The 23113-nt window shown below is 38.6% G+C and overlaps 1 protein-coding gene across 7 annotated transcripts in view; it reads right to left on the reverse strand.

Moving 5' to 3' along the window:
- Window positions 1-406: 406 nt before the first annotated feature.
- Window positions 407-23113, reverse strand: part of LOC115221364 (SNF-related serine/threonine-protein kinase) — a 192069-nt gene continuing 169362 nt past the window's right edge. For 6 of the 7 annotated variants that reach the window (XM_036511094.1, XM_029791538.2, XM_036511091.1 and 3 more), the window contains one exon: window positions 407-1757. In XM_036511094.1, the coding sequence (XP_036366987.1) occupies window positions 413-1757 (1345 nt within the window). In that variant the 3' untranslated portion in view covers window positions 407-412. The remainder of the gene's footprint in view (window positions 1758-23113) is intronic. The other variant, XM_036511093.1, reaches the window with a different exon arrangement.

The raw sequence follows: 23113 nt of genomic DNA on the forward strand, positions 1-23113 counted from the left end.
TGTGTATATATATATATATATATATATATATATACATTCACACATACATGCACACACTCACATATATTACATTATATATGGGAGTCATAGCTAAGTATAGGGTGGGTGGAAGAGGGAGAAGGGGGAATAAGGGGTAAAAGAAAAGGGGGGTGGGAGGAGAGGTAAAAAGATAAAAAGTTTGGGATTTACAAATTTTCACGTATTTTACGTTCTGTTTATTGGTTAATAGGATCTGAGGATCTGATTTCAAAAGAATATTTTTTTTTTTTAGTTTTGTTTGTTGTCTTGTTTCATTTTAATTAATTAATTTACTTCATTATTATTATTATTATTGTTAATATTATTGTTATTATTATATTATTATTTTTGTTGTTATTGTCTTTTCTTTTTTTTGTTTTTTTCCCCCAATATTTTACACAAGTGAGCAACATTTTGTCTCTAGTTTTATAGAATGGCTAGTCTTGGAAGAACTCGATAGCTTACACATGCTCGGCTTCAGGCCGTTCCGATTGATATCGGTCTTGATCCGTCGTCCGAACCTCTTCCCCTTCCGTATATGCAAGTTACAGTCCGAAGAGCACATCGACAAGATTTCATCCGGGGTTATCTTAGCCGACTGCTTGATCTCTTTGTAGTCACTATTGTTACGGGACTTCACTTCCCAAATGTGGGAGTTGAGTTTGTTCAACAAATTCACGTCCAAGTCCTTTTGGTTATTGGGTTTGGCCCTTTTGCCGTCCTGCTCCAGAAGGCTCTGCTTATCTTCAAGACACAATTTTGAAAAATTATGCCCCGTCTGCTTTGTTTCACACAAGTTTTCAATTAACTGGGAACAGCACCCTGTTGCCCCGTTCAAATGACAAGACTGTGGTTTGGTGCTGCTGCTGCTACCGCTGCTACTGCTGCTGCTGGTGTTGCCATCACTACAGCTCCTGTAACTGGTGGTTGTCGTGTTTGCCCTCGAGCTTTTTCCACCCGACCCCTTCTGACCTTTCTTTTCAGACGATTTGTCTTGGTGGTCGCTGCTCTTGCTGCCCTGCTTGCCCTCACCCCTATTGCTACTACTGCTGCGTCCGACCGAACGACTGCCCCCCGATGGCGCACTGAGGCCCCCCGGCCCGTCATTGTCGCTAGAATGGTCGCTGCTGTCTCGACGAGTGGCAAATTTGTGTTTCAGTTTGTCCTTGCGAGCAATGTTCTCCGTCTCCTCTGTGTCGCTGGCATCGGAACTGCTGCAACTCGTGCCCCGCTGCCCCGTGCCTCTGCGCTTCTTGTGCTGCTCAAACTTGCGCATCTCGGCAGAGGTTAGGTTCGGCCGGCAACTGTACATGCTTCGGTGAAGCGTCTTGGAGGCAGACGAAGGCAACACGGATATTTCTTCCTCTTCATCCGATTCCCTTTCTTCTGAGATCTGATTGAGTAATTGAGGAGAGCTAGCCACGGAGTGTAGGGCTCGACGAACAGACGTGGAGTCCATCTGGTAAATCGGGTCAGACGCCACGCTCCTCTTCTTCGACTCCAACAAATTTTCAACTGATCGAGTTGCCTTCACTTCGACCTCTTCACTCCCCCCGCTGGCCGCTCCATCATCATCTCCCAACTCCTCTTTGATCAGGCTACATTTCCTGTTGAAGCTAGTTTTCTGCGGACTGGAAGGGTTGCGGCATGATGGCGATGGCAATGTTCCCGGCGGAGACACCAGTGTCTGCACAATGCTGTGTTTCAAGTTCCCAGGGTCGTCATCCTTTATCTGGATGCTACAAAGAGAAAGAAAAAAGGAAAAACAACAAATTAATACAACAAAAGAAATAAAAATTGAAAAAAAGAAAACAAACCAAATATTTACAAAAACATTGAAACCATTTTATTAAATGAATCATTATTTAAAACTCAACACATTTAATGTACAAATTATATATACTTCAGGTATCTTCTCTGCCTTTTATATATTATATATGAATATAATTATAACAATGAGGGTCTTTGCAACAAGTTGATAGACCACATACCAAAAGTATTAGAAATAGCAGCCAGAGGACTGTTATTTCATTTACTACAAAAATGTCTCCACAGGCAACAGTATTTGCTGTTGTAATACTGTTGTCTGTGGAGACATATTTTTGTGGCTGTGTGGTAAGTAGCTTGCTAACCAACCACATGGTTCCGGGTTCAGTCCCACTGCATGGCATCTTGGGCAAGTGTCTTCTGCTATAGCCCCGGGCCAACCAATGCCTTATGAGTGGATTTGGTAGACGGAAACTGAAAGAAGCCCGTCGTATATATGTATATTTATATGTGTGTGTTTGTCCCCTTAGCATTGCTTGACAACCGATGCTGGTGTGTTTACGTCCCTGTCACTTAGCGGTTCGGCAAAAGAGACCGATAGAATAAGTACTGGGCTTACAAAGAATAAGTCCTGGGGTCGATTTGCTCGACTAAAGGCGGTGCTCCAGCATGGCCGCAGTCAAATGACTGAAACAAGTAAAAGAGTAAGAGTATAGAATCCAGTAACTTACTGAATTCCTGGTTCTTATATATATATATGTATGTGTGTTTGTTTGTGTGTCTGTGTTTGTCCCCTTAGCATTGCTTGACAACCGATGCTGGTGTGTTTATGTCCCCGTTACTTAGCGGTTTGGCAAAAGAGACCGATAGAATAAGTACTGGGCTTACAAAAAGAATAAGTCCCGGGGTCGAGTTGCTCGATTAAAGGCGGTGCTCCAGCATGGCCGCAGTCAAATGACTGAAACAAGTAAAAGAGTAAAGTAGTTTTCTGGCTGCTATTTCTAATACTTTCGCTATGTGGTCTAGCAAACTGTTGCAAAGACCCTCATTGTTATAATTATATATAATTTTACCGAATATGGTCCTTTTCCATACCGAAATACTACTTGGTGAAATTTGTTGATTTTATTAAATTAATTATATTTCACCCATTATCTGTATTGATATATGAATATGTAAGTATTTGTAATACACACACACACACATACATACATACACATACACACACACACAGCCATCACAATAACTTGTGGTGATGATATCCCCAACATTGGTTACCAGTGACTGCCTCAGCTCTCTCTTACATTATCATACAAGTCGGCCAGCTAGAAATAGCTGCTTAATCACCCTCGGTGTGTTATTACCCTCATGGAAATAGGTCACATTGGATCGTCTTAAATACACAATAGCCAAGGGATGGATGGAATGGTCATAGCTGGAACTTTGATCACAGGTCTGCTCCAAAAAGGCTGGCCTTGGGCTAAGCAACTTTCAAATTGACAAAAAAAGCCTCTATGTGGTCATCTGACTTGCTAGAAACAGTAGCCAAATTCCTTCAAATCACAATCATTTTAAAAAGGAAGGGACATTAGCTAACTGCATCCTAAATATGTTATGTCCAAGGACCAAGAAAACAAACAAACAAGATAGTCATGGCTGGAAGGCCTTTGACTGACAAGTGGTGCCTGACCTAACGTTCTACACTGACATTTACAGGGACAGCGGTAACAGATAGAAAACATCTCTGCCAACAGGGTTAGTTATATAATTAATAGCAATTATGTAATTTTAACACTAAAAAAGCTGACCTGAACAAACGATGAAGTTGGAGAGCAAAACTAATTAAATTAATTTCTAATTGATTACTTTTGAGATGATCTTTTCATCAAGAAACCATATTTAGATCTGTCATAAAAACTGGCTGGGTTTTAAGTGTGAATTGGTTTAGTTAGGGCTAGGGTTGGGTCTTAGCAGAGAATTGGTTGGGTTTGTGGTGACATTTTAGCTGAAAATATATTTTGTGGCTGTCTGATGGCTTCCACAATGAACGGGTTAACTGTCTGAATGGTTGACCATGTAGCAGGAATACTTAGCAATCGAACCCAGATCAATATATCCGATGTAAAAGAAAAAACAGCTTGAGAATGCAATCACAATTTGCTAGAATATTACCAATGTCATAAACAAAATCTGACCATTCAAGTCTAACAACAATTTCATCCATTGGTGAGCATTTTCTGAGCAAGACCGCTACTATATCATCATCATCATCATCATTGTTTAACGTCTGCTTTCCATGCTAGCATGGGTTGGACGAATGACTGAGGGCTAGCGAACCAGATGGCTGCACCAGGCTTCAATCTTGATCTGGCAGAGTTTCTACAGCTGGATGCCTTTCCTAATACCAACCACTCCGAGAGTGTAGTGGGTGCTTTTACGTGCTACCGGCACAAGAGCCACGTAAAAGCACGTATATATTCAGTGTATTTTAGCTACTATTGACAGATGGCAGATGACAGACATCAGACCAGACACAGAAAGATGGCAGTCAGCAGAACCAGCAGTTGGGCAGAGTGCTGTCACAGGACAAAAACAATGGATGGCAACTGCGACACACCAACAGACCCATGGCAGGGGCTTCTATTATACCCAGTCCAAGAAAAATAAGCTTTGGTCTAACTCGGTCTTTGTTGTTCATAGTAACAACAACATTTTTTTGTTTATGATAAAAAATATGTTTTTATCAAAAATCTTAAACAACCATGTAAACAGCATCTACCTATGTGTCCCAAGGTTCAATCAGAGGACGGAATACTGTTCCTGACCTTCACAAGACTTCTAAAACTTAGCGGCATTGATGCAGTTAATAGTCAATTTAAGCATCTCGAATTCAACGGCTGCCCCCGAGTCATGGTTGGCAAAGGAAAACGATTGAAACTGAGTTGGGGGTAATTATTTATTTTTAATCTAGAGAAGGAAGGATTGCACCTTTTATTATTTTAGGGTCTCTAAGACTTACCATGGGGATTTGTGTGGCATGAGTGGATGCTTGAGAAACAGTGGATGAAAGGGGAGAGAGAGAGGAGGGTGTTCAAATGGGATGGTGGTGGAGGGGATTTGCAATAACCTGATTCCAAGGAGCAGAGACTATTGGAGTAGAATAGAAGGGTCAGAGAGACAAGACATGGCATCTGTGGGGTGACCAATGTTTGGTGCTATGCCAGTCCGGAAGAAGTAAATCTATGACCATAAACCATTCCAGCTATGACTCTAGCATCTGTTCTTCATTTTGAAGATGGTTCGGTATAATACGAGGGAGATTTAGCTGCTATTCTAGCCAGCTGAGAAGCTATGAAAGGAGCTCCTCGTTGGCATGAGCAACCACAATATTTTTTTCTTTCTTTTTAGAGCTTAAGTAGGATCTAAAAACCAATCTAAAATTTGCTTGAAAATAATTAAACATGGCTTCGATTGATCGTTGGGTTTAACGAATATAGTTTTAGAGAAGAAAAGGAAAGGGAAAAAAGAATGAATTCACACAAAAAACAATTTTTAGTAGAAATAATAATAATAATAGTAATGGCACAAATCAAGCAATTTTGAGAGAGGGAATAAGTCGATTACATCGACCCCAGTATTCAACTGGTACTTTTTTTATCGACCCCCGAAAGGATGAAAGGCAAAGTGGACCTCAGTGGAATTAGAACCCAGAATGTAAGGACAGACAAAATGCTGTTAAACATTTTGCCCGGCATGATAACGATTCTGCCAGTTCACCACCTTAGAAATGATAATAATAATAATAAGAAATGATAATAATAAAAAGTAATAATAATAATAATGAAAAGAAGAAGAAGGAAAAGAAGAAATAATAATAGAATACACAAATGAATAAATAGATGGCATTTACATATTTTAATTGACAGAAAGATTTTTTGTTTTTTTTTTAGAATCTGGAAAGAAAGATTTCTTTAAACAGAAAATGAAAAAAAAACAGAAAAAAGAATAACTGAATAAAGAAGGAAAGAAAAAAGTGTTGAAAGAGACTTGTGGTGATCTGCATCAGTGAAAAAAATCATTCAGAAAAAACTCCACAAATTCTGCTAAGTGTGTATACTGAGTGGAGATGAGAATACAGACATTTTGGAACAGAACCCTTCGCTGGACAGAGAACATAAAAAAAACAAACAAAAATTGTTTATAGTAGCCCTAAACATATATAATATATAAAACTTCACACCACTGTTTTGCAGTTTCTAATTTATTTCTGATGAAGGACTAATGTCCGAAACGTCAAAACTCTCTTTTTTTTACATGATTAAATTAAACAACATTTGTTAAAACTTGTCCTTCTCAAATTGTCTTCTTTTTGTCTACATTACCTTATATGTATATATATATATACACATAGACACTCTCTTCAACAAAGGGCTTTGATCAAAATGTCTGTGTTCACATCTCCTCTTGACATACAGACATTCCCATACAAATATTACAGAGATTGTTTAATTTTCAGGTTCCCTTTTCCCACCATCTCCCCAGTTCTGTGCTCAGGTTGTTTACCGAGAGAAAACTTCCCCTTCTCACCATGGTTAATCGTGTGTGTAGCTGTGGTCGTTAGTACAATACGCAGTGCTGTTAATTAATTATGCATTGTGAGATCTGTAACGGAAACCTTTCCGTTTTGTTCTTTTTTTTTTAGCAAGAAGAAGACCGTTTAAAATAGAAGATTGCAAAACAAATATATGCATATATATACACACACACATGTGTGTGAGTGTATATATATATAAAGTATGCATAAGTATATATATATAAACACACATATGTATGTGTATGTCTAAATTTATGTATACATACATATACTTATGCATACTTACGAACAATGTAATTATATATATATATATATATATATACACACACACAATATGTAATTATATATATATATATATATACACACAATATGTAACTATATATATACACATATATATATACACACAATATGTAATTATATATATACACATATATATATACACACAATATGTAATTATATATATACACATATATATATACACACAATATGTAATTATATATATATATATACACACAATATGTAATTATATATATACACACATATATATACACACAATATGTATTATATATATATACACATATATATATACACATATATATATACACATATATATATACACATATATATACACACACATGTACATACATATATTTACGTGCTCACACATACATTTGCACACACAGACAGAGCAATATATATGTGTATAAAACATTTGCGATTTACATTATTTCACATTCCCTGAAAGATAAAGAAATGAAATGAAATGAAGACATCCTGGTGATAATCCGAAACCTCTGTGGGGTGGGGTGGGGGTTTGCGGAAGGTGGGGGGTGAGGGTGGAGCGTGGTTGGCAGGAATAAATGGCCACCGACAAACAGAGACAGACATGGATTGAACAAGAAAGCTGCCAATGTGAATAACAAGGAAGACCAACAAAGAAGAAAAAAATAAAATAAACTGCAACAACAATGAATGAATTACAAAAAAAAACAACAGCAAAAAAAAAAAGATCCTGAAGAATTCTGCTGTGAAAGCCAGAACCCAATATCGGAATATCAGACTAGAAACCGATTTACATACCACGTGCGCATGTGAGCAGGTGATTATGACAGGCAATTAGGCCTGGGACTGTGTGTAGATAACAGCTCTGAGTTGTAATTATTGTAACCAGATTACGAGGAAGTTTGCACACAGAAGAGTTGCCTTTGGGAAAGAATGTTGGCTGCTGCATCCTGGTCGTGTTAATCTAAGTTTAAGTGTAATTACATTCTAACAGAGCCAATAAGCTAAAATGCAAAGAGCAGGAGTTAGAAACCAGTAAAAAGGGGCAATAAACGTGGAAGGAAAGCAGAAAGGAAGGAAGTATGATGGGTCAAAGGTTAAGCAAGAGATACAAACAGACAGACATTCATTAGAAGTGAGGCACAGCAAAAGCCATCTTGTAGCAACTGTTGTCAGAAGATTTTCTGTCAAGTATGCCAACAACAACAACAATAGTATTTTCGGGGGTTTCTAAAATTTGTTCTACTCTCAACAATGATCCCAGATTCTCAGACTCTTCCTTGTTATGGATGAGTTGAGGAACAAAGGGCAAAGGCATGATACAACTTATTAGAATATGAAATCTAATAATTTGAGGGAGTTAAGGATATGTGTGTGTTTGCGGACACACGCATGTGCCCATGTATATATATATATATAAAATTCAGGGTGAATACTTAATAATTGTAAGCACCTGTATACTTATAATGTAATACATGTCCTTGAAGTAGTAATTGTACGCGGCTGAAGAAGGCTATTGACATACAAATTACATCAATTATGCATTGATATAAACCGTCTAATAAAAGCCAGAAACATATGTACCGCTAAATCCTTTGCATCATGTTTTTATTTTGATAAATATATATATACACACACACACACACAAGGTTATTCTAAAAGAACAAACCAATTTCATTACGCAATATTTTAATAAGGAAAGGCAGTAAAAGACTCCAGCTAAGCCACAAGTATTTACTCACAATCAACTTTTATTTCCTGTCTTACAAGAGTTCAATGTGGCCACCACCTGCAGTACAGGCAACATCAATGCAATAAGAGAATTCCTCCCAGATGCATATCAGCATATCACAATCCACTGAGTACATCTTTGGCTGTCTGGTTGAATGCTTTATCCAAGTTTTTCCATTTCCCCTCTCTGTCAATATCTTCTGGAATCGTCTCAAACAAAAGCAAATTTATTCTTTAGTTCCATAACAAACTTGCTTTTGATATGCTGATGAGCGTCTGGGAAGAATTCTCTTATTGCATTGATGTTGCCCATGCTGCCTGTGGTGGTGGCCACATTGAACCCTTTGTAAGACAGGAAATAAAAGTTGATTGGGAGTAAATACTTGTGACTTAGCTGGAGTTTTCTATTGCTTTCATCATCATCATCATCATCGTTTAACGTCCGCTTTCCATGCTAGCATGGGTTGGACGGTTCAACTGGGGGTCTGGGAAGCCCGAAGGCTGCACCAGGCCAGTCAGATCTGGCAGTGTTTCTACAGCTGGATGCCCTTCCTAACGCCAACCACTCAGAGAGTGTGGTGGGTGATTTTATGTGCCACCGACACAGGTGCCAGACGAGGCTGATTAAAATTTTACATAATGAAATTGGTTCATTCTTTTAGAATAACCCAGTATATATATATGTCTGTTTTTATATTCACCTTAGAGGGTTTAATCAAATAAATCAACCCCAGAACTTATTCTCTAAGCCTGAGACATATTTTATTGTTTCCTTACTTCCCTAAATGCTGTGAAGGCTGTTATGGGATGTCGCCTGGGGTTAAACAGCAGCAATCTTCTCTTTTTATTTGGTAACAGAGTCAGAGAGGGAGCCTCTACAGGGCTGTTTGATCTGCTAGAAACAGCAACTGAATCTACTTCAAATCACGCTCTACTGTTTCACGACAGAAGAGAACGACAGTATGGGAGGAGTGAAGGGGGAGAGTGGGGAGTTAGAGAAGGAGAATGAAGGTGCAGGAGTGGCTGTGTGGTAAGTAGCTTGCTAACCAACCACATGGTTCCGGGTTCAGTCCCACTGCGTGGCATCTTGGGCAAGTGTCTTCTGCTATAGCCCCAGGCCGACCAATGCCTTGTGAGTGGATTTGGTAGACGGAAACTGAAAGAAGCCTGTCGTATATATGTATATATATATATGTGTGTGTGTGTGTGTGTGTGTGTGTGTTTGTCCCCCTAGCATTGGTTGACAACGTCTGGTTGTTTACGTCCCTGTCACTTAGCGGTTTGGCAAAAGAGACCGATAGAATAAGTACTGGGCTTACAAAGGAATAAGTCCCGGGGTCGATTTGCTCGACTAAAAGGCGGTGCTCCAGCATGGCCGCAGTCAAATGACTGAAACAAGTAAAAGAGAAAAGAGAGAGTATACATTTGAGAGAGGGAGAGAGAGAGAGAGGAGGAGAGAGAGATGAATGGTCACAGCAGGAACACCTTTGATCATGTCTGTTCAATCTGTGATAAACAAAGACAGAACCTATGAGAGAGAGAGAGAGAGAGAGAGAGAGAGAGAGAGAGAGAGAGAGAGAGAGAGAGAGAGGAACAGAGAGGAGGAAGTGTGTGATGGTGGTGCAACATGAAACTAGGCCAAAGTCAAATGACATGAGGCTTTGTTGTGGAGTTGCCATGGTTGGATCCGCTTGAGTAAGTTTTATCATGGCAGAGAGAATTGCCAGACTAAAGGAATTATTGCATTAATATTTTGCCCAGGGCACTGGAAGCACTTTTCTCATGGACACTACGTTATTTTCAGATTCAACCCTTTCCTATTCAGGTTATTCTCTCAAATGGATTTACACTTTTGTCACCATATTTTTGGTTAAGATACACAGATTTTGTTTCATTTAATTTTAGGGATAAAATGAAAAATTCATTTAAGTAACTTGATCATTATTAACTTTTTTGGTATCAAACCTCAAGACCAACGCTGCTGGCTCTGTGATACAAATTCCCTGCTTTACACTAATCTAAATTAAAACCTTCCAAACATTAGTTAATAATTATTTACATTTGACAGATATTTGTCCTCATCTTGTTTGTTGTTAACACCACGTTTTGGCTGATATACCCTTCAGCCTTCATCAGGTGTCTTGAGGAAATTTCCAACCTGGGTTCTCATCCTTAAGGTAATTTTCGATGTTGTTATTATTATTATTATTATTATTATATTCAAGTCACTGCTTGGAATCAAACTTGGAATCATGATGTTAGTAGCACGCGCTCTTAACCACTATGCCATATGTGTAGTGGTTAAGAGCGTGGGCAACTAATCCCAAGATTCCGAGTTCTATTCCAGGCAGTGACATGAATAATAATAATAATAATAATAATAATAACATCGAAAAATACCTTAGGAATGAGAACCCAGGCTCAAAATTTCCCCAAGACACTTGATGAAGGCTGGAGGGTATATCAGCCGAAACGTTGTGTTAACAACAAGCAAGATGAGGAGAAATATCCGTAAAATGTAAACAATGTACATAATTCCTCATCTCCTTAATATAGAATTGTTTTAGTTAATAACAACAAAATTATTTTACTAAGTTATTCATTTTTTAGAAATTAACTTAAATAACAGCAGCATATTTCCAACAGAAACCTACCAACAAAAAAGGGTTATTAATTCCCTGAAACAAAGGCAGGATATTTTAAGGGAAATGAGGTAACGGAAGAGTGAAGCTGGCATCGGGAAACATTAATTAACGTGGAATTTTGATGGAAAATTTCTATTTAGAGCCCTTTGTATTGACAGAATTAGGGGTGGTCTCAGATGTGAAGGCATCAAAGGGGTTCAAAGAACATGGCCTCTACAGACTCCTGTCTGTAAATTGAAGACTAAGGCCATAAACTAGTTCAAAGGTACTGTTAATATATGCCACAGCATACTCTTAATTACTGCTGTCCCCTCTGCAGGGTTCTTTGAGAGCTAATATATTTATTTACTACCCACAAGGGGCTAAACACAGAGGGGACAAACAAGGACAGACATGGGGATTAAGTCGATTACATTGACCCCAGTGCGTAACTAATACTTAATTTATCGACCCTGAAAGGATGAAAGGCAAAGTCAACCTTGGCGGAATTTGAACCCAGAACGTAACGGCAGATGAAATATGGCTACGCATTTCGCCCTGCGTGCTAATGCTTCTGCCAGCTCGCCGCCTTACTCTTTGAGAGCTAATAGTCCACGTCTTCATCACTGAATGTCCGTTTTCTGTGCAGGCATGGGTTGGACTGTTTGACAGAAGCTGGCAGGGCTGGACAGCTGCACCAGGCATCTATTGTCTGTTTTGGCATGGCTTCTATGAGTGGATGCCCTTCCTAATGCCAACCACTTCAGAGGGTGTGAACTGAGAGCTTTTTATGTGGCACCAGTACAGGTGCTTTATATAGGGAGCAAACACAAAGGTGTATGTGAAGTTGTGGTCAGAGCAGAGGAAGAAAGAAGAGCAGATGGAACTGACCAATGAAATTTTATGAGAAATAAAATGCATTTCAGTATCAATGTTGTTGCAGATTTAAAAAAACAAACAAAAGGAGAGTAGGAAGCCAGGAGAGTAGTCTTTGGACATTGACGAATACAGCAATAGCAGAACATTTGTTAAATAGAGGTAGGTGGGAGGCAGCAGAGGCAGAATTATTCGGATGTTATTGAAATGAAGGAAGAGATAAAATGTTCATTCTTATATGTTAACAGCTGTTTCGTAACCTGAGACAATGATGTAACTGGATGCAGATTATGAAACAGCTGGAATAAATATTTTATCAATCACTGAAATTTGATTAATTATTACACACACACACACACAAATAGCCAAACATTAATTGAAGGATCATTCAATACCTAATGAAGGCAACTAAGCCAAAACTTCAAAGTCACTGTCAATATTTTTCTAGTATAAATAATATATACACACAACATGGATAGAATTTCCTCTTAAGAAAAAATACATATTTAAATAACTAAAACATAATATCATGAATAGCGATAGTGAAACCGGTTGATATATTAAAAATTATATTAAAACTATGTAAGTGTGCCTATTTTCTTTTTTTAATTTCTTGTATATATATACACACACATATATATAGAATGCCTATTTGCATTCATGAAGCTACATAAGTATATATAGCCATGAAGGCCTCTCTGGCTTTTGTGGTCCAACACTGCTTCCTCTGGCCTTTAAATGTCCAAGGTTCAAACTGTCAACCCTTTAGCATTCAGATTATTCTGGCAAACGTAATGCCCAGTTGGTCCCATGGTTTTGGATTAACTGGGCATTATCTCGTAGTTTCGAGATGTTGATGATATAACTGCTTAGTTTTAGAATGACATTGTAGGGTAGGTGTGAGAGGTGGGATCAGGCCAGTTTGAGCAGAAAACATGTTGAATTGTTTGGCCTCTGATATTGCTGGTTTAAATGCTAAAGAGTTAGACAATAAGAAAAAGGGACAGGAAAAGGGGTGCAAAGCTGTGAAACCCAGGGTATGACTACTTGTATTGTGTATATATATATATATATATATATATATATATATATATATACACATTTAAATAATGAGGGAGATAAATTAATATTAATTTTAATATCATTTAAAACCAGTAGTCTAGCATACAAAAAATCTGAAAAATCAGAGAAAATTCTAATACATGTGTATTTTGGCAGGGCAAGACTGCAAGGTAGTCGGCCGTATGCTAGAAGTAGATCATCAACGATCAAACTACAAACTTTGTAGTTTGATCGTTGATGATCTATTTCTAGCATCCGGCCGACTACCTAGCAGTCTTGCCCTGTCAATATATATATATATATATAATATATATATATATATATATATATATACATACACACATACACATATATATATTTATTGTGTGTATGTATATATATATATATACTAGTTGCATTGCTCAATGACTATAAATATATTATTCTTACATCTGTTTCGAGTATAAAACATTTTTTGATACTATATATATTAAACATGATACAATACATACATAAATATTAAGTACTTTTCAGGTTAACTTTAGATCCAGCTTTACCGTTTCCAATTGAACCACCTTTTAATGCACAATCATATAAAAAAAAACAAAACAAAAAGTTGTTATAGTTGTTTTGTAGTTGAACATTAAATGGGTTCTGACCCGCAATTCAAGAACTTTGGTAAAAAAAAAAAAAAGAATCAATTTCAACAATGAACAAAGTGTAAAAGAAATATCAAAATCTTCTTGAAATAACTAAGAAAGCACGGAGGGAAGGAATGTGTGGAGAGAATCAAAGTTAGAGCCCAGTAAGTGGAATTATAACTTCCTCCTCTTGGATAGGATGACAGTCCATCACAGGATTAACTTCTCAGCCTTTGCTGGAACTCATATATGACTGAGCAGACTGGGGCAAAGGGAAATGGAGTGTTTTGCTTAAGAACACAATGTGTCCCCTGGTCCTGGAATTGAAACCATCACCTTATGATTGTGGGTACAACACCTTAACCGTTAAGCCATGTACCTTCACCAAAGTTATAAAGGGAGAAAGAAAGAAGCCAAAACTTTGAGGGGTTAAGGTTAGAATATTGGTCAAAATCTACAAAGAATCGGTTTTATTGGCAACGGAAGCAAGAGATAACGTTAGTAATGTGAAGATAGTTTGGGATAAAGCAGACAAAGACAGCACAAAACAACTAAAACTGCTGCTGGAATGTGTTGGGTTGGCCATTGGCTCTTCTCTGTCCTTGTCAACAGAGAAGGACAATGGCCAAATTGTCCTGAAATCACTCTCTACCATCTCTTAAAAAGAGAAGGACACACCAGGGTCTTAGTCCCAGTCCCGCCTACTCCTCGTGAAGTGTTGGACAACCTCATCCTCTCTGCAGCAAGTTAAACCCCGCAGGCAAGGTTGCTGGCCCAACATTCTGTCTCTCCTTCTTTTCAACAAAGGCCTGGGATTGGCTATGCTGGATACTAAACCAGAGCTTGCTGCACTGGGTTCTCATGAAAGGTAGTGTTTCCTCACATTCTAGTACCAACCAAGACTAAAACCAACTACACACATCACTACCTGCTACTTACAAACTAAACACTACCCACTAACTCACACAATCTACAACCTACGCAATGATATATTATGGTTGAGGAGAAAAAAATGAGATGGCCACAGCTGGAAAGTCTTCTGATGATATGCCTGCTTGATCGGAATTAACCTGGGGGTTAAATGATAACTATTAGAATGGAGATGAATTACTTGTTGAAGGCAGCACTGGAGATTTATTATTTGGTTCTAAAGGGTACTTAGAGATATTCTTTTATTCTTTTACTTGTTTCAGTCATTTGACTGCGGCCATGCTGGAGCACCGCCTTTGATCGAGCAACTTGACCCCGGGACTTATTCTTTTGTAAGCCCAGTACTTATTCTATCGGTCTCTTTTGCCGAAATGCTAAGTAACGGGGACATAAACACACCAGCATCGGTTGTCAAGCAATGCTAGGGGGACAAACACAGACACACAAACACACACACGCATACATATACATACATATATACGACGGGCTTCTTTCAGTTTCCGTCTACCAAATCCACTCACGAGGCTTTGGTCGGCCCGGGGCTATAGTAGAAGACACTTGCCCAAGGTGCCACGCAGTGGGACTGAACCCGGAACCATGTGGTTGGTAAACAAGCTACTTACCACACAGCCACTCCTGCGCCTATATATTTACAGCATTTCTACAATTCTAGGTAGATTAGTTTTGAGGAAAAGAATCTGCAGAGATTTTATCAACTTGGTAGATTTCAAGTCAACGAGAGCACCTCTTGATGGGTATTTGACTGGCTACTAGAAAGTGCAGCTGAATCTACTTCAATTCATGTACAGCTGTATTAAAAAAAAAAAAAAAGGGAAGGACACTAGAGAAGGTAGAGTGAGATTTTAGAAAAAATTTAACTGCTATTTCTAACTCTTTCTTTGGTTTACATATCCAGATGTGATTCTAGAAAGTTATGTTAAGATTAGATATCAGATGTTGTTATACATCACTAGTCACAATGCACTTTGCATTGTTTTAGTTTTTGAACGATGCCACGCAGCTGGCCAGGCAAGCAGGCTAAAATTCCCCCCCCAATTGGGGGGGGGGAGAGTCCATTTACAGCTGGGGGGGGGTCGAAGCAATGGAAAGAATATATTTGAAAGTGGGTTTGTTAAGTTAGAAGCTTTCTCTGATGTCACAATAATGAATTTCCTATTTTTTCTTTTTTTTTTTCCACTTGCTTCAGCTTTTAGACTGTGGCCATGCTGGGGCACTGCTTCGAAACATTCAAGTTGAATGAATCAAGCCCAGTATTTATGACTTTTAAACTTGGTGCTTATTCTATGGGACTTTTTGGCCAAACCGCTAAGTCACAGGGATATAAACATACCAACACCAGCTGTCAAGTGGTGGTGGTGGTGGGGGGGGGGACAAACACAGACACACATATGATGGGCTTCTTTCAGTTTCTATCCATTAAATCCACTCATAAGGCCTTGGTCACACTGAAGCTAAAGCAGAAGACATTTATCCAAAGTGCCACGCAGTGGGACTGAACCTGCAGTCATGTGGTTAGGAAGCAGACCCCTCCTTACCGCACAGCTATGAAAGTGAAGTTATGAGCTTTCTCTGAGGCCACAATAATGAATGTTTAACGAGTTGTTAAAAACCAATTTTGAAGAAAAGAAAATATTTCGGAAATACAGGTGAATACAGGTGAGCATTTATTACACATCTCCCACCCATACACAATCATTTCCAATAAATATTTGCTATTAATAACACCTTGACATTCCTGAGTCAATTGCATGTTCGTTGGGTGTTTTTTCCCTTTTTCACATTTCATGAAGCGAAAGTAATTCGAAGGCATTCACAGGTGAGAGAAAAGAAAGAAAGAAAGAAAAGATTACAATCTTTTACAGACACACCTGAATTTGGCTACAGAGAACGGTGGGTGTGTGACTATATAATTTCGATATTTCCCATTACTGGAACAAATCTGTTTTGGGTTCAGTCCCACTCTGGTACCTTAGGCAAGTATCTTGTGCAACAACCCCATTCTGACCAAAGCCTTGTCAGTGAATTTGGAAATGGAAAGCTGCTCATTGTGTGTATGGGTGTTTAACCCTTTAGCATTTAAACCGGCCATATCCGGCCAAAAGTATTCTGCCTGTTTTATGGTCAAACTGGCCAGATCTGGTCTCTCACACCAACCCTACAATATCGTTTTTAAAATTAACAGCTACCTCATCAAAATCTCATAGCTACAAGATAATGCATGACTGGTTCAAAACCATGTGGATAAAAAAGGGATTAATTTTGGCAGAATAATGCGAACACTAAACGGTTAATGTCTCCTTGTCTTGACATCGCATAGCGTTTGCCAATTATTGTTGATGTCATAGATGCAGTGTCATTCACTTCCAGTCGTCTGCAGAACCATGTCTGGCCACGGTGAGATATTTCCTTGCTTGAACACTGCACACATTGCAGACAGCTGGCCTCTGACACCCATGCAAGCAAGCAAAACTGAACATTATCAGAAGGAAGACGAATCGCTCCATTTCATAATGCTTTGAACAAATATTTCTCGATATAAAGTTATGTACTTGGTCTTTAAAGGTTGCTTTCTAATAAATGTCTTATGTGAGCTGAGTGAGTGGTTGATCTAATATCAAGACGGTTGATCTATTCAATACAGAGACACTATTGTCATTTTTCCATTGTGTTTTTCCTCTCTCTTTTACTCTTATGGCTTCCCTGACATATATGAAACGATCAAAGAGCATTTAATACCTATGCACTTCAGAACAATCTCATTTTAAGCTGTTCATATTTAACCAAGAAGTTCTCACTATAAATCTTTATATATAAAAGTAAGGTTGTGTGTCTGTCTCCTACGATTTAGATTCCTAACTACTCCCACATTTTGCGGTGTAGTGTAACCAAAAGCGGGTATCTTATAGTCGTGATTCATATCGAGCCCTTCTGGGTATTAGCGCGCGTCTACGATGAGTCTACGATTTTAAAAATAATTCACCATCATTTTTTCCATTTTAATGCATTTTTTTTGCTAAGGGAAGTAACTCTCTAAAAATGTCTACGATGAGTCAACGATTTAAAAAAAAATTTACCATCATTTTTTTTCCCATTTTTAATGCATTTTTTTGCTATTTTTTGGCGATAACTCTCTAAAAATGCTTATATAGTTATTTCCCTTACAAACCCGAGCAACACCGGGCGATACTGCTAGTTTTATATAAGATCATTTTATTCATAAGTCATGTGTTCCAAACAGCTTCATAACTATTTTGATATCAACCTATCTGTCACTGTCTCTGGTTCTATGATACAAACTATGTTTTAGCCTTTTAGCACTTAAATCTTCCCTATCTCAAACCAGCTATGATTAAACTAGCTAGATCCAACCTCTCACACCTATCCTGTAATGTCATTCTAAAAATAAACAGTCACATCATTGAAATCTCAAAGTTATGAGATAATGAATAATTAACTGGAAACAATGTGAAGAAATAAGGATCACATTTCAATGCTAAAAGGTTCAAATGATCTCAATTGAAATCCTTTCTCCAAAATTTTATGTTAATTCATGTTCTAAATGAACAGTTTAACAATGATGAAGTTATTCTACAAAACTCTTCATAATTTTCAAAATTAAGTGAAACAACGACAGAGTATTTTAATAAGAATCATCATCATTGTTTAAGATCTGCTTTCCATGCTAGCATGGGTTGGACGATTTTGACTGAGGGTTGGCGAACCAGATGGCTGCACCAGGCTCCAATCTTGATCTGGCAGAGTTTCTACAGTTGGATGCCCTTCCTAACGCCAACCACTCTGAGAGTGTAGTGGGTGCTTTTTACGTGTCACTGGCACGGGGGCCAGTCAGGCAGTACTGGCAATGACCCCACTTGAATCATTTTACAGGTGCCAGTAAGGTGACGTTGGTAATGATCACGCTCAAATGGTGCCCTTTTACGTGCCACCAGCACAGGGGGGCCAGTCAGGCGGTACTGGCAATGACCTCGCTCGAATCTTTTTATACATGCCACCGGCACAGGTGCCAGTAAGGCGATGTTGGTAATGATCACGCTCGAATGGTAAAAAAAATGTGGTTTAAACTGACAGAATCAATTATTCTTCTAACAGTTTTAAATGTTCTGATTATTTTTCAGAATTAATTGAAACACGTAAACAGTGTCTTTAATTAAGAGTGGAATGTTTAATAACTGACTGCTCTTTCTAGCACCATCGTAATAGAAAGACACAGCTTCTTAACAAGAGAAAATAACATTTTTATTTTTACATTAGTGCAAAAATATATATAATTTTCACTAATGACTCATATATTGTTGTGTTCTTGAAATGGTTGTAAATTCCTTGAAAAGCTATGTCAGGATGACATCAGAGAAGCTGCTGTAGTAAACCAGGAATTCATTGTATATTTTACAATTTCAATATATATACATATCCTCATTGTTTAACGTCCGTTTTCCATGCTAGCATGGGTTGGATGATTTGACTGGGGTCTGGAAGCCAGGAGTGTTTCTACAGCTGGATGCCCTCCCTAACGTCAACTACTCCGAGAGTTTAGTGGGTGCCAGGCGAGGCTGGCAACAGCCACGATCGGTTGGTGCCTTTTACGTGCAACTGTCACGGAGGCCAGTCGAGGTGGCGCTGGCAATGGCCATGTTCAGTTGGTTCTTTTACGTGCCACCGGCACTGGTATCACAACTACAATTTCCATTGATTTTTGATCGATTTCGATTTCACTTGCCTCAACAAGTCTTCGCAGACAGAATATATATATATATATAAAACATTGAAGTACAAGTTTAATATAGAGTAAAAAAAAAACTTAAATTGACGAAATGGTTTCATTGCCCCTAAACTATTTTCATTTTTAATGAAAGTCAAAGTAGAGAGAATGAGGAACGAATCTGTAGTGAGTTATGGGTTGAAGATAATCTAAATATATAGGGAGTGTTCAGAGATAAAGTGTCCCATAGGCAGGAGAGTTAATACAATGAGGATAATTATTTCTTTATAATATATGTGGCCGATGCCAGCACTGCCTTGACTGGCTTCTGTGTTGGTGGCACGTAAAAAGCACCAACTGATCGTGGCGGTTGCCAGCCTCCCCTGGCACCTGTGCCGATGGCATGTAAAAAGCACCCACTACACTCACGGAGTGGTTGGCGTTAGGAAGGGCATCCAGCTGTAGAAACACTGCCAGATCAGACTGGTGCCTGGTGCAGCCTCCTGGCTTCCCAGACCCCGGTCGAACTGTCCAACCCATGCTAGCATGGAAAACGGACGTTAAACGATGATGATGATGATGTGTTCTTTGTTTATTGGGATTAGAAGTTTGAATTTGAAATTAAAGAAATTCTAAGGAAACTGATAGATAGAATATATATGCATTTATTTTGTGGATGCTTAATTATAAGATTCTTAAAATTTCTAGGAATTGGCCATTAAGGGAGTGGTGTCAAAGGTTGAACAAAAGACGTATTAGACACATTCATAACAAACCGAAACCAGTGTAACTCTCTCTCTCTCTTTTTTTGGCTTTTTGCTTTTTTTTTCATACATACATTATTGACTTGCAGGAGATAATTGCATAACGAAGATTTATATTGGTGTCAGGGGTGGTGCGATTCCCAGCATCGCTGTATTTGATGTGAAGGGATGGAGATAGATCTAGTGGGAAAGAGGGGACGAGAGACGACCAGCATCTCCACACACACACACACACAAACACAGCAGCAGCAGTAGTTGTTCATGATAAGTAAACAGGTGCAACAATGATAAAGAAGCACAAAAAAAAGCAAGCAAAAAACAAACAATTTATGTGTGTGTCTATATATAGATGCAGACATAGTTAAATAAAAGGATGTAGAAGTCTAAGGAAGAGGCAAATGCAAATATCATGCAAGGAAGGAGACACAGAAAGCAAAATCTAGAAATAGGTTTAAAGAATAAGAATAAAGATAATAATAATAAAGATAATAATAATAATAATAATGATAATAATGATAATAATAATAATAATAATAATAATAATAGCAATAATAATGATAATAATAGGCAAAAGAACATAAAAAAAGACTAAGAAAGTTAGGAAGAAAAAGGTGTGAAGGAGAGAAAGAAATAGCAAGTCTCCCTCAAGACTAACCCCCTTACTGCCTTAAAAATAAGGGCACATTCTAAGCCTTAGATTATATGAAGGGAGGGAGAAAACCCCTGCAATAGATGAGGGAGTCTTAGATATACTGTATTGATGTGGGTGGGTAGTTAGTGATGGGTGGAAAAACTTTTGATCATAGGTATGTTTACTCTTTCGGGGCTGTCCTGGGGCTAAACAAGAACAGCAGCAGCAGCAGTAGAGTCAAGTATAAAATGTTTCAGTTTAAATTACAGAGAGAGAGAGAGAGAGAGAGAGAGAGAGAGAGAGAGAAAAGGAGGGAGGAGGAGGGAGAAGATAAGAGATAGAATAAGGAGGGGAGGGGAAGCAGGAAAAGAAGAGAAAAAGGAGGGGAGGGGAAGAGAAGAGAGATAACAAGGAGGGGAGGGGGAGAAGAGAGAGAGAGAAAAAGAGAGAAAAAGGAGGGGAGGGGAAGAGAAGAGAGAGAACAAGGAGGGGGAGGGGAGCAGGAAAAGAAGAGAGAAAAAAGGAGGGGGAGGGGAAGAGAAGAGAAGAGAGAGAAAAGGAGGGGGAGGGTGAGCGGGAAGAGAAAAGAGAGAGAGAGAAAAAGGAGGGTTAGGGAGGGGGGTGAGAGAAGAGAATAGTGAAAGTCTGAGTTTGAAAACTGCAAACTTGTTGTTTCTCGTAACAAAAAGCCCCGTTTTTGTGTGAAGACATTGTGTGTGCAGAGGGTAACCTTTTATGGGGAAGGCAGACATCTCACCCTCTCCCCACCTCTCTCTCTCTCTCTCTTTCTTTCTTTCTTTTTTTCGTTCAAGCTTCAGCTGATGAGTAAACAGGATATTGCCGTAATTAACATAATTAATAATCATTTCCAAGATTGGCACAAGGCCATAAAGATTGTGGAGGTGGAGGTGGAGAAAAGGGGGGGGTGAGTGATTCTAGTCAGAGGATGGAAATAAATCCTTGATAAGATAAAATAGCTGTTTGACCATCCACTTAATTCACAGACCCCCTCTTTCCCCCCCTTCACCAACCCCATCTTCATCCCAGCCCCCACCCCACCCCACCCCTGGAAGGATGAAAAGCAAAGCCGACTCTGGTATGATTTGAACTCAGAAAGCAAAGTCAAGGGAAGGAGGAAGTAGGAGGAGGAGAGGGAAGAGTCAACTTTGCATTTGATCTTTCCGGGGGTTGAAAAGTACAAAGCAATATCTATTTTCAGTAGGGGTTAAAAAAAAAAAAGAAAGATGGGAGAATAAATCTAAGTTGATTATTATAAACTAAGTGTACCCTTCATATAGGTGGGCGTGTGTGGGGTCTAATATCTATTTTCAGTAAGGGGTGCAAACGGGGCTGAATCTAAGTTGGTAATTAACTGCAGCAGGTATCCTTGATTTAAGCAGCATGTTAGCAGGGAACAGGAGGGTTTGAAAAGCTCAACAGCATTGTGAGTGTAACAATTACCACACGGCTAACACAAAATAAAGAGAAACCAGATTAGAGGGACGACAAATATCAAAAAGCCTTCACTGTTACGAATCGGATGCTTATAAGGGATTCAGCAATAATTAATTTAATACACTAAGGGTTTAATTAATTAGTTGTAATTGGAATTAAACAAGAGGGATAATGATAATAATAACAACAATCCTTTCTACTGGAGGTACAAGGCCTCAAATTTGTGGGGAGAGGACTAGTCAATTACAATGACCCCCAGTGTTTCATTGGTACTTAATTTATCCACCCTGAAAGGATGAAGGGCAAAGTCGACCATGGCGGAATTTGAACTCAGAATGTACCGACGGGCGAAATACTGCTAAGCATTTTGTCCAGCGCACTAACAATTCTGCCAGCTCACCGCCTTAATAATAATAATAATAATAATAATAATAATAATAATAATAATCAAAGGCAAGCATTGAAGCATGATATCAACTAAATGTTCTTTTCGTTATTTACATTTGACGGATATTTGTCCTCATCTTGTTTGCTGTTTACAGATCGTTTCGGCTGATATACCTTCCAGCCTTCATCAGGTGTCTTGGGGAAATTTCGAACCTGGGTTCTCATTCCTAAGGTAATAATAATAATAATAACATCGAAAAATACCTTAGGAATGAGAACTCAGGTTCGAAATTTCCCCAAGACACCTGATGAAGGCTGGAGTGTATACCAGCTGAAACGATGTGTTAACAACAAAGACGAGGACAAATATCCGTGAAATGTAAATAATATAAATAATTCCTCATCTCTTAAATATAGAACTATACTGATGTTTAAGTTTCAAACACTCTCCCAACTGGAGCAATTCAATGTTTTCTCTCCTTCAAACTTAATCACCCAGAATTATCTCGTTAACTTCTAATGAGATGAAACGAGAAAGAGATGGGAGGAGGGGGGAAGGGGGCAGATATTGCAAGACAAACAGAGAAGTGGACTATCCAAAGAGTTGAGGATTCTTGCAAGCTTCGGTCCA

This window comes from Octopus sinensis, linkage group LG18, assembly GCF_006345805.1.
Source record: "Octopus sinensis linkage group LG18, ASM634580v1, whole genome shotgun sequence".
NCBI lineage: Eukaryota > Metazoa > Mollusca > Cephalopoda > Octopoda > Octopodidae > Octopus > Octopus sinensis.